Genomic DNA, 18,062 nt, shown 5'->3' with positions numbered 1-18,062 from the left:
TAACTTTTGGTGAAGACCAACTAGATCTGACCAAGGAGACCCATGCTAAAGGAACATATTATTGAAAGTATTAAAGATTGCAAAAAAACAAAAACAAAAACCTAAAAAAAAAGAGAAAAGAATACAATCAAGGAGATACTAGTAACCCCCAACTATGGCCTTACTTTTCCATCCTTATTAAATTTTTATGAGAATGAGCTATATTTTGAAGGTTATTTTTGAGTATGAGAAGGGAACAGGCAGAACTGAATGAATTATTCTCCATTCAGAGATCCTTTCTTTACAGACACACTGGTGTAGAGAATGCAAGACGCTGCCGTTCTTACTTATTCTAGAACCTAGTTGGGTTCACCAATGTTAACTGGCTTCTTCACCCTCAAAATTCTCTGAAGGCAATTGCTACCTTCTGGAAAGATGTATAGCAAAATCTAACAGCTTCTATCTGTCAGCCATAGCTGTTCAGCTTTTTTTCAATGATATCCTAGGAAATGCTACTCCTCTCTCCTCTCACTCTGGCAGTTCATTTCAACAGAAAGTATGCTGAGAGAATTTACTTTATTTTATAAGGTGAATATTTATTGCATATTCAAACATAAATGTCAGTATATTTGTTCATCAAACCACAAAAACTAAAACAAATTGTTTTTTTCTAAAAAATTAAAATTATATTTTACTTTAAGATATAAAATATAAAAATATTTTTGAGAGGGGCAGCTAGGTGGTGCAGTGGTTAGAAGACCAGTCCTGGAATCAGGAAAGCCCGAGTTCAAATCCAAACCTCAGACACTTAATAATTACTTAACTGTGTGACCTTGGGCAACCCACTTAACCCCCCCTTTTTTGTTTTTTGTTTTGAAGGTCACTTAGCCCCACTGCCTTGCAAAACAACAAAATATATTTTTGAGACATTAATGTGTTCTTGAGAACACCCAGAACATTCTTTATGTGTCACCCTATCTCAGATATCTTAATTCTCTTCGTGTTCAAATTTCTCCAGTCTGTCAATTGGAGTTTAAAAGTCCTGGCCACAATTATTCTATTAGACTTTGCATCATTATAAAAAATTTATTTATTTATTTTATTATTTATTATTACAAACCAAAGTCTAAATGAGAGTCACATTTGATATATCTGCTTATTTATTCTTATTTATTTATTATAAAAAATTTATTATAAAAAAATCTGCCCACCAAAGGCCAGTTGGCATCTTCACATTTGAATGGTGGGGCGCTGTTACTGCTGACTGAAGGGCTGGGGCTGGGAACACATCTTAGGCTGGCATTTTTATACTGGTTGTGTTGGAAAGCTGTGTAACTCTTTTTACACTAAAATCCCTTGATTTGTGAGAATCTGAACTTCTGAATAAAAATAAGAATGAAAAAGTGTTCTGGAACTTGTGCAGATGGTTTATCTCAGCTCTAAGTAGGGAGCTGTTCTTCCCAAAGTTGAAGGTCATAAAAATCTATCAATTTCTTGATTACACAAAACTTTTTAATGTGGTAAAGCAAATGGTAGTCTTAAAGTAGTCTCTAATGAAAGTGTTAAGATCATGTAAGATTCCCTGATCAATGTGAATACAAAAATAACCCTTTTCAATGACCCTCTGCTTAGTGATGACATCAATTAAGGTATAATACAAACATAAAAATGCATGTGAATCTAAGGCATCCACTACTATCATGGAGGTAAACATGTCATGTAAACAGTTCAAATAGAAGAAGAATTCTTTACAGATGGTGAGACTTTGGTGTTTCTATATGATATAATAATTGCAACAAAACCCAGAATATTCTAGGGACTGTCCTGAGAATTCATATAGAAAAAACTAAATGAAAAAAAAATGCTTACTATCCAGACTATGATAATGAAGTTGGAAAATTAGTTCATTGAGTTTGTACATTAGTATATTGATATGTGTGTATATATACATATATTTGTATACACACACACACACACACACACACACACACACATATATATATATATATATATATATATATACATACACACAAGTATGTGAGTTTGTATGTTCCATTTCTAAACTATCTTCTCAGAAGTCACCATGATACCTGGACCAGAAACCAAGCCCTGGATTGTTTAATCCTTTTATTCCTAGAACTTTTCCCCTGGGCTCCACTCTTCTAATTAATTTTTGCCACCATCACCACCTACCTACTTCCAAGTCTTATTCTAGCTAGCTTTACTTTACTCCATTATATTTACCCATTGTGCTCACTTCCCCTAACCCCTAAAGCTTTCCAGCCCCAAAATCATAATGCCATTGCTCTTGAAATGAGATTCAAGTGTCTGTTGTCTGCTCCTTCCTCACCTTCCTCCTTGGAGCAAAGACTTATATTTGAATAGCCCAATTATATGAGATAATTTCCCCATTCTTCTTTCTCCTCTCCATGCCTCCCCTAACACTGTATTTTTTCCCTTCTTTTCCAGTCTTCTTTTATTTGATGTTTTTGTTTACTTGTAAATGTTTTGGAATCATTCTCTTTTGGATTTATGTCTTGAGCTTCTCTGTCACCCTGATAGCTCTTAATGATGGATTTTTTTTGCTTGCTCATTCTTCCATCCTACTTCTTGTTTCAGGTTTTTTTGGCAAGGCAATGGGGTTAAGTGACTTGCCAAGGTCACACAGTTAGGTAATTATTAAGTATCTGAGGCTGGATTTGAACTCAGTCCTCCTGACTCCAGGACTGGTGCTCTATCCACTAGGTCACCTAGCTGCCCCCCAGCCTGCTTCTTGACTCTGAACTTTATGCATAAGCATTTCTGGGGTATATATCTAGACTGACCTTTTGTCTTCTTGGGTCCTCCTGCTGCTTTGTTAGGCATATTGAGTATTATGTTGTTCTAGGATCTCAAGACAGCTCAGGTTGAGGTCAGCAAACTTCCAGTGCTCACAAAGTGATGCCACCTGGAACAAAGTCTGGTCACTGCCTCACTAGATCTGAGACCTGCAAGTTCCTGTTCCCTTAGATCTTGTTATCTTGTCTCTGGGTAAAAGTTCCAAAAGATTGGGATCTCTTACTGCCCTTATGCTGCAGTGTACAACCTGGCATGTTCCAGACAGTCCATTACAATCAGACTCCATCTCTGGTGTCTACAGACCTCTCTGGTTATCTCCCTACTTCAACTTGTGCTGAAAAAATGCCTCATTGTGATTTCTCTTTGAATTTTCCAATAAGGGTTTGATCTGATGCATTTTTTAGATAGTTATGGAAGAGATATGACATAGAAACTAGGCCATATATCTTCTTGCAATTCTGCCATCTTGATCCTGTCATACCATTGCTCTTAGAAAAAAGTATATCATGCTTTTCAAACCAAAATCTCCAACCCTAGTCATAGGGTTATATCTTATATATGAGAATCTGAACTTCTGAATAAAAATAAGAATGAAAAAGTGTTCTTATATCTCCCTAGAATATAAGCTCTTAAAGGGTTGAAATTGACTGATTTTGCTTAACATAGTGGGTGGTATATGGTACCAGAGAGTCTACCCAACATGATATGATGCCATCTTCTGGATTTTTTTACATTTTGTGGTTACCAATGCAGGACTCAGGATATCCATTTGGTAATCTCTCTCTCTCTCTCTCTCTCTCTCTCTCTCTCTCTCTCTCTCTCTCTCCATATATATATATATATATATATATATATATATATATATATATATATATTCAGTCATTTCCTTTTCCAATATAAAACCCTCCACTTCCAAAAACGTATCTTACACACTCGATATGCTTCAGCCTATCTACATCCAGTAGGTATACTTTAAAATTCAAAGTCAAGAAATATCGACAAAGAAAATAATTATCATAGTTAACATAGTGTGTGGTATATAATAAGCAATTAATAACTGCTTTTTCATTCTCTCATTACTATCAAAGAGAGGAAATCCTGATGGACAATGACTTGGACTTAGAACTGAAGATGATGTATTTGGGAAAATTGTACACTACTTTTAATGACATCACACTATTCCATACAACAGAAATCCATGTCTGTTTGTTTGTTTTCTCTAAACCAAAATACAACCCTGTTGGTATTGCTTGGCTTTGAATTTTAAAATACCACAATCTTGGAAAGAATCAAAAATTGAGAGTAACTCAAAAATCAACAGAGAGCTGCATGCCCACTGGATACAAATAGGCTGAAGCATATCGAGTGTTAAAAGATATGATTTTGGAAGTGGAGAGAAAAGAAGATGGCTGAATATATATAGAATGAAGATTACCAAATGAATGTCCTGAGTCCTGCATTGGTAATGATAAAATATAAAAAGACTCAGAAGAAGATCTCTTATCATATTGGGTAGACTCTCTGTAGAATATATGTGAAAGAACATAGACAGGAATTATATAGGGTGAAAACTGAATAGGCTGAGAATTGATTTGATGGAGAGAATATCTACAATGAGATTAAATCTAATGAAATATTTATATGTAAGTAGAATAGGCAAGGCTGAGATAGGAAAGGGCTACACTTACCAGAATTGCTTGGGTCCTGTGTATAAATGTTTTTAGAAGAAAGAAAAAAATTCCTTTTCCCATGATACAGTTATTGATTGTGGAGAGAGGACTTCTTTGTAGAAGAAAGATTAATGGAGACCTATGCTAAAGTCATGATCACATAGAGCAGAGCCTAGTGTCTGACTCAGAGAATTGTGTGGAGACAGTAAAACCAGCAGTCATAAAGATACTGGTTGCAACAAGAGCTGCAACTACATATTAACTTAATTCTCACTAAAGTCTTTAGTTGCAGGACCCCTCTAAAATACTCTAGAGAGAAAGAGAAGCTATATGCATGCCTGAACTGAGCCTAAGTTCCAAATCAAGAAGGAATTCTCAGTGTTAAAATCTCTAGTACAGTCAACCTTTGCCCCAATAAAAAACTGGAATTTTTGAAGTTAATTCAATCTAAATATTCAGCTATTGCCCACAACAGTTCCAAAGAAGGGAGAGTATTGTAATGCTAAAATATTTAATCATGAAAGAATTTACTTCAACAAATATTTATTGAGTGCTAACATGCTAAGTGCTGAGACTACAAAGACAAAAACAAAAGGCAAATTAACTCATTTCATCATTATAAAATGAGAAGGTTGATTAGATGATCTCCAAGATTCCTTTCAGAGGTAAATCTATGAATCTATGATTCCTTAAGGACCTCATAGTCTATCTATATGTACCTAAATAAGTAAATAATATTGCATATAAATTGATTAAGGTGTGTGAATAACAACTAGGTGGATTAAACAATAAACGTAGGAGGGTTGTGCTTGTGCTGAAATTTGAGGGGAATGTGGTATTCTAAGAGGAAAAAATGAGGGGGGATCATTCTAGGCATGGGGGACAGCCTAATCAAATGACATTGAGGTGGGGAATGAAACATATACCTCAGTGGCCTCATTTGCAATCTACCTGTTGTGAAAATTAAATATCAGTTTAACTGTATTGTTTCTAATTGTAAGGTAGTTTAGATAATAGACAATAATAGTGACAGTTGTTACCTATAGTGCTTTAAAGTTTATAAAACTCTTTGAGTGAATGAAAGAATCATGTAGATCAGTTGGACAGAGAGTACACTATTCCCCTACTTGAGAAATTTCAATAGCTCCCTATTTCTTCTAGGATAAAATACAAACTGCTTTCATAAGTAACCTCTTTCCAGATGCATCCTAACCTATTTTTCTATACTCATTTGCACATTACTCTTACAGAAAAACTCCACATTCCCATGTGAATGTGATTTATATTTCTTTCTACCCAGAGAAATTTGGCCCTGAGGCTCCTCCAAAAATCTGGATTGAACCCTTCGATGAACATTCAAACTGAAGACTTAACCCCTTTGAAAGCCAACTTCCGCATCTGTAAAATAGGATAAGATCTATGATCCTGTGGCTAATTATGAAATGAAAGAGTCCATGAAAAATGTTTAAACCACTATTTTGTGGGGGGTGGCTAGGTGGCACAATGGATAGAGCATGGGCCCTGGAGTCAGGAGTACCTGAGTTCAAATCTGACCTCACTTAATAATTACCTAGCCATGTGGCCTTGGGCAAGCCACTTAACCCTCATTGCCTTACAAAAAACTAAAAAAAAAAATTATTGTGTGGCAATGATTTTACTATTATTATTATTATTTATTATACCAACTACCTTACAATTCAAAACAATTGATATTTGATTATTTGATCCTCACAACAGGTAGACTGAAAATGAGACCCAGTGAGAAGAAATAACTTGCCCTAAAAGATCATAGAAGGCAGAGTGTGTGTTTAGGGTAGGATGCTTTCCACCAGGACAGCCTTTGTCTTTCATACTAACACATTTGTAGACAGGAGATTGCAAGTTTAAAAACAAACCAGAATGTAAACATTTAAAACAATTATGTGAAAATATAATGAATGTTAAATAGATTCAGAGTTATCTACAAACTTCTATAGACCAAGTCTACATTCCTGTTCTTTATGATGAGCTCTCACTAGCAACTGCAGAAAAATGCAGAGAAAATAAAATAATTGGGGTGGGGTCAATAAGGAGTCCTGGTCCATCTTTTTTCCTTTTCAAAGCGGAAATATGTATATATACATATATATATATATATTTATATATATTTAATTCAGTGGGTAGAATAAATTAACTGTACATCTTGTTTCTAATTAAGCAAGTGAAAAGTGTCTATCATGCAAGTTTTGTGTGTGGAGCAAAATTCCTAAAACAGTGATTTTTTGGGGAAGAGAATTTAAAGTAGCAACTGGGGCTTACCTAGTTTAAAAGACTGGAAGTGGGCAATTATAGGTGGCAATATACCAGCTGGATTTCACAACTACTTAATAATAAAAGCTTTTATGTTAGCTTGCTAGGCATGTAGAACAGCTGGCAAAACAGCACAGTTTTTCATTTACTTTTATATTGGGAAATTAGGGCTATCTTTCATATCAATGGATATGTATTTTTAAGCTGATATCACAGATATTAGAAATGAAAGGACAATGGGTCTCCCAGTCCCCCCACCAAGGTAAAATTGGGGTAGGAAATATTCAATACCCCTTTCTAAATTAAGTTCACCCAAGCACAAAAGATCCAAAAAAAATGTGATTATTCTCAGTGCCTGAATCATTATTTGTATGACTGCTTTCATGATTCAACTCGTTGGTCATGTTTTTTTTTTAAATAAATGTGTGCACAGTAAGTTTAAGAAAATTTCTGTCCTGAGAATCTTTCTTAAAAAAGTTTGACAAAGTCCTAAACACATTATCTCACTTGATCTTCACAACAACCCTGTGAGGCAGGTGCTATTATTATTTCCATTTTACCAATGAGGAAACTAAAACAAACAGAGATTAAGAAATTTGTACAAGATGACTCAGCTAGAAAGTAGTTGAGGCATCATTAGTGCCTCAATCATTTTCAATTCAATTCAATCATTTATAGATCTCCTATATCATGTACATGACGGTGGGAAATAATAGAAGGAGCAAACACTATCTTTGCTCTCAAGGATTTTACAATGCAAAAACTTAAGAAAATTCAGAAAAAATCTATGACAATATAAAAATAATTGTGTATACATTAACCCTCTGGCTGTGGGGCTACTCTTCCCTGTCAGAAGAGTAAAGGAAAATGCAGGATTTCACTTGGGGAGATTGTGTGGGGACAGTCTTAAGGCTGTTTAGGTAATGGGGAAGGGTCATACTTGGGAGGAATGAGAGAGAACTGTCAATCAACATTTCTTATGGAAAGGGTAGAATCATCTTGTTGAGTTCAAATTTAGTCTCTGACAACTTACTAGTTGTATGACTCTAGGCAAGTCACTTCATCCTGTTTACACTAAAGAATGATTAGAAAACTATCAGAACCTAGGGGCAGCTAGGGGGTGCAGTAGATAGAGCATCAGACCTGGAGTCAGGAATACCTGAGTTCAAATCCGGCCTCAGACACTTAATAATTACCTAGCTGTGTGGCCTCAGGCAAGCCACTTAACTCCATTGCCTTGCAAAAACTAAAAAACAAACAAAAAAAAAAACAACTATCAGAGCCTAGCAACCCTTCTTTGAAAAAAACACTAATAAAATTATCTCAAATTTATTGAGCTCTTTACAATGTACTTTCCTTACAATAATCCTGTTGAGGTAGACAAGTATTATTATCATCCCAATCTTAGAGGTGAGGATATCTCAATGACTTGGTCAAAGTCACATAGGCTCAGTGTTTGTGAATCTACTCAAATTGGACATAGAATTTAGTTTAAGAAGAGAGTAGGGGATGCATAGGATCATGAAAGAGGTCTTTCTCCCCTAATCTGGCTTTGAAAAATATGTCTTTGTACCCTATCAAACCAGAGAAGATTTTGTTTCATGTTTTACTATATAATTGCATGTTATCTTTTAAAATTTAATATTAGATATTTTAGAATATATAGAGAGAGTAGGAGTCAACTTAAAGTATTATAGAGCCAAATTTTCCCAAAACATAAGCTTCATGGCTGGGGCATTTTCCCCCCAATTGCTAAGGTAGTATATTGGTCACTGAAATGATAATTTCTTTTTTAAAATTTATTTCTTTTTTAATTTTACAATTTTTCCCCTAACCACGCTTCCCTCACCCTAGCTCCCCACAGAAGGCAATCTGATAGTCTTTACGCTGTTTCCATGCTATACATTGATCTAAATTGAATGTGTTGAGAGTTAAAATCATATCCTTAAGGAAAAATAAAGTATAAGAGATAGCAAAATTACATAAGATAATGGTTGTTTTTAAATTAGAGAAAATAATCTTTGATCTTTGTTCAAACTCCACAATTCTTTCTCTGGATATAGATGGTATTCTCCATCACAGATACCTCCAAATTGTCCCTGATTGTTGCACTGGTGAAATGAGCAAGTCCATTAAGATTGATCATCAACCCAATGTTGCTGCTATGGTGTACAATTTTCTTCTGGTTCTGCTTGTCTTGCTCATTCCAGGCTTCTCTGAATTCCTATCCCTCCTGGTTTCTAACAGAACAATAGTGTTTTATAACATACATAAACCACAACTTGTTCAGTCATTTCCCAATTGATGGACATTCACTCAATTTCCAATTCTCTGTCACTACAAACAGAGCTGCTATGAATATTTTTGTATAGGTGATGCTTTTACCCTTTTTCATGATCTCTTCAGAGTATAGAGCCAGTAGTGGGAATGCATATCTTTATTGTCCTTAGGGCGTAATTCCAAATTGCTCTCCAGAAAGGCTGGATGAATTCACAGCTCCACCAACAATGCATTAGTGTCCCAGATTTCCTACATCCCTTCCAACATTGATCATTGTCCTTTCTGGTCATATTGGCCAGTCTGAGAGGTGTGAGGTGGTACACCTCAGAGATGCTTTAATTTGCATTATTGATAATTTCTCTAAAAAAGCACCTTAGGCCCAGGGGATGCAATAGTTAATATAGTTTCTTTTTCTTTTTTTTTTTTTAGATTTTTTTTCAAGGCAATGGGGTTAAGTGGCTTGCCCGAGGCCACACAGCTAGGTAATTATTAAGCGTCTGGGGTCGGATTTGAACCCAGGTACTCCTGACTCCAAGGCTGGTGCTCTATCCACTGCGCCACCTAGCCACCCCTTAATATAGTTTCAAAGAGTGATCAGTCTCAAAAAGGTTCTATGTATTGAGAGAATATGACTAGAAATCCATTTTTAATGTTATAGCATGAAGTTAAACCTTATGATTTGATAAACTTTATTTCAAATGCAGAAAAATTATTTATAAAAATGTATTTTAAAATAGCAATTGTTGGGATACCTAGTTAAGTTAAGTACAGGCTTAATCTCCTCCTCATCCCACAAGATCCAGATGTCTTCTGTTATTATCTGTTCCTTCACTCCTATCTCATACGAAAAGGTGACCCTTCTTAACAAGGTGAATCCCTCTATATGCAGAGGTAATTCCATTTCATTTTGTATTCAATTTATTGCCTTCTTTATCATTCCCATTCTATCTTCACCCTCTTATTATGTATTGGCTACTTCCTTACTGCTTACAACATTCCCAATATTTCTACCCCATCTTCAAAAAACCATATTTGATCCTTCCATTTACATCACTCCATAATTCTTTTCTGTTTTGTTGCTAAACTCCTTGAGAAGATTCCACTTCTTTTCCTCACTCTTTTCTTCACACTCTACTTCCATTCTTCATTCAACTGAATTCTCTCTCTGTCTCTAGTTACCAATGATCTCTTATTTACCAAATCCAACAGTCTTTTTTTTTTTAGTCTTCATCCCTGTTGACCTTTCTGCAACTTTTGACAGAGTCGAACATCCTCTTCTTCCTAATATACTTTACTCTCTCTGTTTCTATGTCACTGCTTTGCACTGGTACTACTCCTACTCTGACTACTCCTTCTTAAATCACCTTTGCTCCTTCATCCAGGTCACAGCTTCCAAAAGTAAAAATCCTCCAGGGCTCTGTCCTTTTCTCTTCTCCCTCTATATAATTTCATTTGTTATCTCATCACCTCTTTCTGAAGATTCTCAATTCCATTTTTCCAGATCTATCTCTCTCTTCTAATTTCCAGATTGAAGTCCAGCTGCCTATTAGATATCTCATAATCCCTTCTCTTCTCTGATAATGCCATCACTCTGGTTGCAAGTCTTCATCATCTAATGAGTCAACTATTGAAATAATCTTCCTCAAGTTTCTCCCCATTCTAATCCATCCTCCATTCAGCTGTCAAATTAATCTTTCTAAAGTACAGATTTGACTATGTTAAACAATACCTCATCCCCAGTAAATACCTGGGGTTCCCTATCACCTTTAAGATCAAATATGAAATCTACCTGGCATTCTAAACCAAGTCATATGATGATTAGTTGACAGAATTGGGGCTATTTAGTCTAAAGAAAAGAAAGGGGGAAGATGTGGTTGCTATTATCAAATATGTGAAAAAGTTTTCATGTGGAAGAGAAATTGTCTTTTTTTTTCTGCTTAGTCTTAGGGAGTCAAAGGATGGCTGGAAGTTGCTCTAGACAATTTTAGTTCAATTTAAGGAAAAAATTCTTTTTACTAAACATTCAATAACAATTTCTTTATAATTTTGCCTGTTTTATTTTTTAATTTAATTGTATTTATTATTTCAACTACATGCAAAATTAGTTTTCAACATTCATGCCTTTGTAAGATTTTGAGAGGAAAAAACTTCTTAACAATCAGAAAATTGTTTCAAAAATTCAATGGGCTGCCTCAGAGCATGGTAAATTCCTTAAGAACCAAATACTGGATGACATTTCATAGGACCCTCATGAAGGGGATCCCTGATTTAGAGAGAGAGGTTGAACTAGAAGACACCCAAAGTTCCAATTCAATTCAATCAAACAAGCATTTATTGAGCTAATATTCTATGATACTATTTAAGATTGGCGGGCTCCCTTTGCTAATATCTACAGTGAGCTATCAATCAGTTTTACAATTGGGGAAAAAATATTATGCAGAGAGCTAAGCTGGACAAAAAAGGGCAATGCAAGCATTCATGCTAATGCAAGGCCTGAGAAAATCTTCACTGAGGCACTAAGTTATACAGTACCAGAAGATGGAATGCTGCATTTAGATTTCTGAGACTTGTCTGCTACTGAATGCCTAATGTCTGTTTATTAAATGAGATCAAATGAGAGAATGAATGCAAAAGGCTTTGCAAACCTTAAAGTGGCATATTACAGTCTGTCATCATCATTATTATTATATCACTTTCTTTAAATAAAACTTTCTATTCATTGCTCCATAATTTAAAATGGGAGAGTTAGGGCCAGCTTAGTGTGCTTAGTGATGTGAGGATTTTTTTTTTTGATTTGTGGGTCATAACTTGAGCCGTTAAAAATACATAGCTACTGAGAGAATGGGATATCTCTAACTCTAGGATTCCACTAAATGATAAAGAAGAGTTCAAATATGGTATATTTAGAGAAAAATAAAATTTCTAACCTTTGTACTTGCAGAAGTGAATGTACTGACTCTTTCTTCTCTTTTGCCATGGTATTTTTTACTTTCAGTTTCTTGGGGAAACAGAAATGGCTTCTGAGGAACACCAGAAGAATACCACCTATTTATAAAGAAATATGATTTTGAAAATATCAATAATTACTTTAAATTTTAATTTATCTTAAAATCACTTTGTCATCTTGAAATAAAACTTAGTAAGGATATTATTTTTAATTGTAAAGAATCTAAAGTTGATTAAGTCAGGGTTATCTTTGGCAAGGCCATTCTAATCTAATTCTTGAGAATTAGATTTTAATCTAAAACTTGAGATGGCATCTTAAATATCAGATCTTTCAAGTCTTATGAAGGCAGTTAGTTTGAATAAAACAGAGTTATCACTTGGCTGAATTTATGTGACAAATAGCTGACAGTATTACTAGACTGTAAAACATTCTTACCATAAACAAAAATAAGTAATGTGAACATTTGTCTAATAAAACAAAGCACCGAGTAGCCTAGGTTAAATATACTCAAAAAAGATTGTCTTTATTTAATTAAACTGTTCATAATCATATCACTTTAGAGATTCCTATTAATGGTTTGGTTAAATTTTTTCTCTTTTGACTCAAAAGGTTGGAATTTTCTTAAGCCTGAAGCCTCCTATCAGAGTTGTCTATTCATCTCTTGTCCTTCACTTCTACCTGTGCATTTAAGGTATATTTCATACTCTCAATTCATTCATTTTTTTTCACACAGATAGATAGACCAGTGCAAAGAGCATTGAGTTTGAGTCAGGATATTCAGATTCAGATTTTGACCACCATTTACTAGCTCTTTGATGGACAAGTCACTTAGCCTCAATTTCCTCATCCATAGCATAAGAAGAATTGTGATTGCTACCTCATTAAATAGTTGAGGGAAATCTTGTAACTTTAAAGCAACAAATTTATGGGAACTGCTATTATATGTCACTTTAATAAAAGGTCTTTGTATAGTCATTGAGCAACTTTTAAAATTTATTATTTAAAATTAAAAATTTTTTAAAAATTTGTTCTTTAAAATTAAAAAACAAAGACACCATACTAATAAAAACAGTGTATTTTTCTCCTATAAGCTAAGTTCTACAGGCCCTGCTTTTCATCTTTCATTCTCATTTTGTTCATTTTTATAATGAAACCTGGAATAAGAATAAATTGAATACTAATATAATAGAGTTGTCCTAAGTTTGCTTTCAAATATCACTTATACATTGCTTCTATTTATATTGATATCCTGAATTATTCAAGTTTAAAAATAAGCAAGACCTAAAGAAAGAGCCTATATATTACAATTTTATATCTTGAATAAAGAACAGAATTTTTAAAGAGTTTGATTTGAACCACAAATATATTAAAGTTCTCTTCTTTTTCAATGGAAACAGACTGGGGTACCATGTAAAATGGAAACTTGATTAGGAGTCAGGAGAGTGAAGTAAAAGTCCTAGCTATTTCTAAGGTCTTCCACTGTATTTAGGACTGTTTGTTGCCAGTTTTCCTGATCTAGGTCTTGTCATTGGACTCAGAAGACTTGGAGCCAAGAATGAAACTGCTGACCACCCAGTCCTGCCTCACTCAAATCCAATTCACTTGCAAGTCAAGATATCATGATATTAGATTGTGAGCTCCTGAGGGCAGAGACTGTCTTGCTTTTCTATTTATATCTCCAGTCTTTAGTATAGTCCTTTGCACATAGTATTTAATACTTTATTCATTCATTCCATCTCTCTTATCTTCTCTGATACTCAGTTTCCTTTATCTGCAAAATAAGAATAATCTATTCAGTATTATCTGGAATGTCAAGGAAATCAAAAATACTTCCCAAATCTGTAATGTCATAGAAATCAAAAATATTTCCCAAAGTATAAAACTCTATGAAATAAGATAAAGGCAATTCAAGATTCTACTTTCACTCTCTCAATTACAGTATGATGCTTGAAAACACATCCTTAGTTGAGATCAATTAGGTCAACTTGACACTCCTTTCAGACTCAATGTTAATGGGAAATACTGAAAAAAAAGAAATAGAGACTAGAAGTCTGATTTCACTACCATAGGAAACTCTCAGATGAGGAAATTCTCTCTCTCCCAAGGAAGATCAGCCCATTCTCTGTAATTCATTGTCTTAGAAAGTTTAAGAATTCTGCCCCACTGCTGTTCCTGGTGACATGAAAAAGAAGCTCCCTCCCTTTCCCCCAGAGAAATTAAATGACTTGTCCAGTATCACACAGCTAGTATTTGTCAAGAGCAGGACTTGAAATCTCATCTTCCTGACTTCAAGGACAGCTCTTGGTCTACTATGCTATGCTGAGAAAAATGTTATCTTGTAAATTTTAAGCAAAACTCAACTCAAATTATGTACACTATGTTTAATTCTTCAAAAGATAGATCTACTTTGACAATTCTCTAAGTGACTGAAATTGAAAAAATATAACAAAAGGACAATAATGCTTTAAAGATCTAATATTCTTTCTCATTTGGTAGATAGGAAAGACTGTGGTATAGCTACTCATAAAGTCAATTATTTATTTGCCTTTAATGATTAATATTCTAAATCCACTCCTCAAGGGACTGGGAGAAAGATACAGTAGTAGCTCAGTGGTTCTTTCAAGACTATATGCCATTCTCCATAGAAGACATCGTTTCTAGTGGAAATGTTGCTATGTAACTACAATCATTCATCTCTCTTTTTCTTTTATTACTTTCAGTCTTCTAAACTTCCTCTTTATTTCTCCCTTTCTGCTGCCTTTCACCATGTTTTTCTATTACTCCAATTTCTGAGTCTCTTTGATTTGCCCTTTCTAGTTACTTCTTCATTATTTTCTCATTCAGTTCAATTCAACCCAATGAGCACCTTTTTTTGTATATCCTACACATAACTGACTCTTCATTAAGTACCACAGGGAATACAAATGAAGTAGAAATCAAAGCCCTTGATCTTAGAATTTATAATTAAGTCGAGGAAAGATAATTTATGCAGACACTTGAAAGTTGTTGTTGAATCAAAGAGAGCACAACTAGAGAATGAGACAAATAACAAGCAACATAGTTCAAACTATATACATGAGGTAAGGAGGAACTTATTAATGAATATAGAAAAAATTAATTTTTGAAATTGTTGTAAGGAGAGTTTGCTTAGTAGAATTTTTCCTGATCAATTTGATCAACTTCTCCCTCTAAGAGTGTGAGCAAGCTTATATTCTTGTTGGCTCCTTGCAGAGAGAGCCTGGTCAAATACTGATTTGTTTTCAGTGACTGGTGATAGTATCTCTCTTTCAAGGTTGCTAGGACTCAGAGTTATGGATTCATGACAGAAGATCTGCCCTTGATACGTTGGACTATTAAAGTGAATGTTAAATGGTTCTCAGTTCCTCTCCCCCCCCTTTTTCCTTGTACCTTTCTTCTGAGGGAGTGTTGAGGAAGAGGAGAGAATTCTGTCCCCCTCCCAGTTGATAGTGACATGAGAAAGAAGCACAATTCTCCCCACTCCCCAAAGGGGGAATGCTTCCAGAAAAAAAAAGGCATGATGCAAATGACAAAAAAGAAGGGAAAAAAAGGTCTGAAAGCAATTTGTCACTTTCTCTTATAGCCTGACAGAGGGGTGGCTTTTCTGACAAGTGCCTGTCCTCCTGGATTCCATCCAACTAATTGTCTTGGGAATGGAAAGCTCTGGTCCACTGAAAACCAATCAGGAGTTATCTTTGTCCTCTTAAGATACTAACAGATATATAGGTAATCTATATTTAATCAAGTAAAAAGGTATGCTTTTGTGTCCATATTTCATTGGGGAATAGATGTGCTCATCAAATTGATTACGCAGTTGTGGGGGGAGTATTTTTTTTTGGCAAGGCAATGGGGTTAAGTGACTTTCCCAAGGCCACACAGCTAGGTAATTACGTGTCTGAGGTTGGATTTGAACTCAGGTACTCCTGACTCCAGGGCTGGTGCTCTATCCACTGTGCTACCTAGCCACCCCTTGGGGGAGTCTCTTGACAAACACAATTCTGTCCTTGTCTATGTTTGTCATTATGCTTTTATTTCTTTGAGTAAGCCAGTGAAAAACAAGTAAGGAAATATGGCTCAAGAGTAAGAAGTAAGAGAAACCAAGGGATTATAAACTATTAGAAACCTCATACCTCTATATCATGAATAAAGAGAGTTATAAGGGATTAGTCATGGCAAGATTCTAATAATAATAATAATAATACAAAATTAAAATTGAATCATTTTAAAAGTCAAAAAATTGGAATTGATAATAACAGATAGGATATGACTAGCTGCCAACATGGGAATCATTTCCAAACCAACTCTCTGGGAACAATGCAACTTGCTAGAGCAAAAATCAAAACAGAAACCAAATTAGCAAAATAAAAATGTGTAGATAAACTATAACTCTATGATTGACTGAGATTGATTAAGACAATTCTTGACTTATTTGACCAAGCTGCGGATACTAAAACATAGGCTATGGATGAAATAACAGACACGGGTAACCCATCACTATTTCCAAAGGAATTTGAACTGGTATAAATCAATTAATATGAAAAGGAAACCTAAACAAACTACCTCACCCACCTAATACTTTAATTCTTATTAATACTTTGTTTAAAAAGCAAAAATAACAACCAATGGTAATACCAGTTTTAGAGTGCAAACTCACTAGTAAAAATTTAGGGAGGTAGATGACAGAAGAGTATGAGTAATATCATTACATAAAACATCTGGAAACAATAGAGGAAAAAGCCATTTTGAATTCATCTTGGTGAGAGGCCCAATTAACAATAGCTAACATTTACAGAATATTTTAAGTTTTGCAAAACTTTTAACATGTATTTTTTCATTTGATCCTCTCAACAACCCTGTGGGGTAGATGCTGTTGTGATTTCTGTTTCACAGATATGAAAACTGAGACTGAGAGAAGCCCTGGAGTCACATAGATATTAACTGACTCTCTGGGTCCATGCTGCTACTTGCCATGGGAAAAATTTCGAAGCCAACCATCCTGAGTATATATAAGGATGCTGCTGGAAGGTAGATAGCAAGAATATAAAAAATACAAAAACTCAGTGAAAATTCTTATTAGAAATTCTCACTATGGATGACATGGAACAACCAGATCAAGACTATAACACTAGATATCTCCTAAGGATATATTTAAAATGGTAGAGTGAAAAGTCATAACTGCCAAACTTCCTCCACTCCTACAAACCACTCCTACAAAATGAACATAGAAAACACCAAGTAGACTTCTGAAAAGATCAAGAAAAAGTCATGGTGAACCATTTTTCCAGTCCAGGAAAACTTAGGATGACTGACAGGTCAATAGACATAGGATAGAGATTGGCTGGGAGTGCATTAGGGAAGAAGCAGAGCATGATGAATTCTCACTGGCTGTGGGCTGGAAGGTAGCAGCAATGACCAAGAATGATAAGAGAAGAGAGACACTAGGGTACTTCTGACCTAGCACTGGGAATAGAATCAGCTTCCATTTGGCAGCTCTGTCACCCATTACCCAGTCCTGGGTTATATTTCTAGGATTTAGAGGAATGGTTACAGTTACCTGTGTAAAGACATGGACAAGTCACTTCACGCCATTGCCTCAGTTTTCTTTTCTCTAAAATGAGTTAGAGAAAGAAATAGCAAACCACTCCAGTATTTTTGTCAAGAAAACCCCAAATTGAGTTACAAAGAGTTGGATGTTATTGAGAAACAACTGAACAAAAAAGAAGTACAAATTCCTTAAAAATTAGAATTGGTTAGGTGGAAGCTAACTGCATGAGAAATCAGGAAACAATAAAACATAGTTAAAAGACTGAAAATATAGGTGAAAATATGAAAAAATTCTCATTGTAAAAGTGACTAATTTGGAATATATTAAGAAAAATAAATTAAGACTTATCAAACTATCTAAAAATATTTCTTTTTTCTTTTTATTTTTTGCTTAACTGTTTTTTTAATTTAATATTTATTATCATTTTGTACAAATAATTTTTTTATACATTAATAAAATATTCTTGTTTAAAAGTAAACAAAATACCCCCTCTCCC

At 34.6% G+C, this 18,062-nt stretch overlaps 1 protein-coding gene across 6 annotated transcripts in view; it reads right to left on the bottom strand.

The window, feature by feature from the left end:
- The window catches only part of IQCH (IQ motif containing H), a 281,126-nt gene that overhangs the window by 209,417 nt on the left and 53,647 nt on the right, over positions 1 to 18,062 (bottom strand). For all 6 annotated transcript variants that reach the window (XM_074234458.1, XM_074234453.1, XM_074234454.1 and 3 more), the window contains one exon: positions 11,984 to 12,101. In XM_074234458.1, the coding sequence (XP_074090559.1) occupies positions 11,984 to 12,101 (118 nt within the window). The remainder of the gene's footprint in view (positions 1 to 11,983; positions 12,102 to 18,062) is intronic.

This window comes from Macrotis lagotis, chromosome 4 (genome assembly GCF_037893015.1).
Source record: "Macrotis lagotis isolate mMagLag1 chromosome 4, bilby.v1.9.chrom.fasta, whole genome shotgun sequence".
Lineage (NCBI taxonomy): Eukaryota > Metazoa > Chordata > Mammalia > Peramelemorphia > Peramelidae > Macrotis > Macrotis lagotis.
This window is presented reverse-complemented; position numbering and strand designations above follow the sequence as displayed.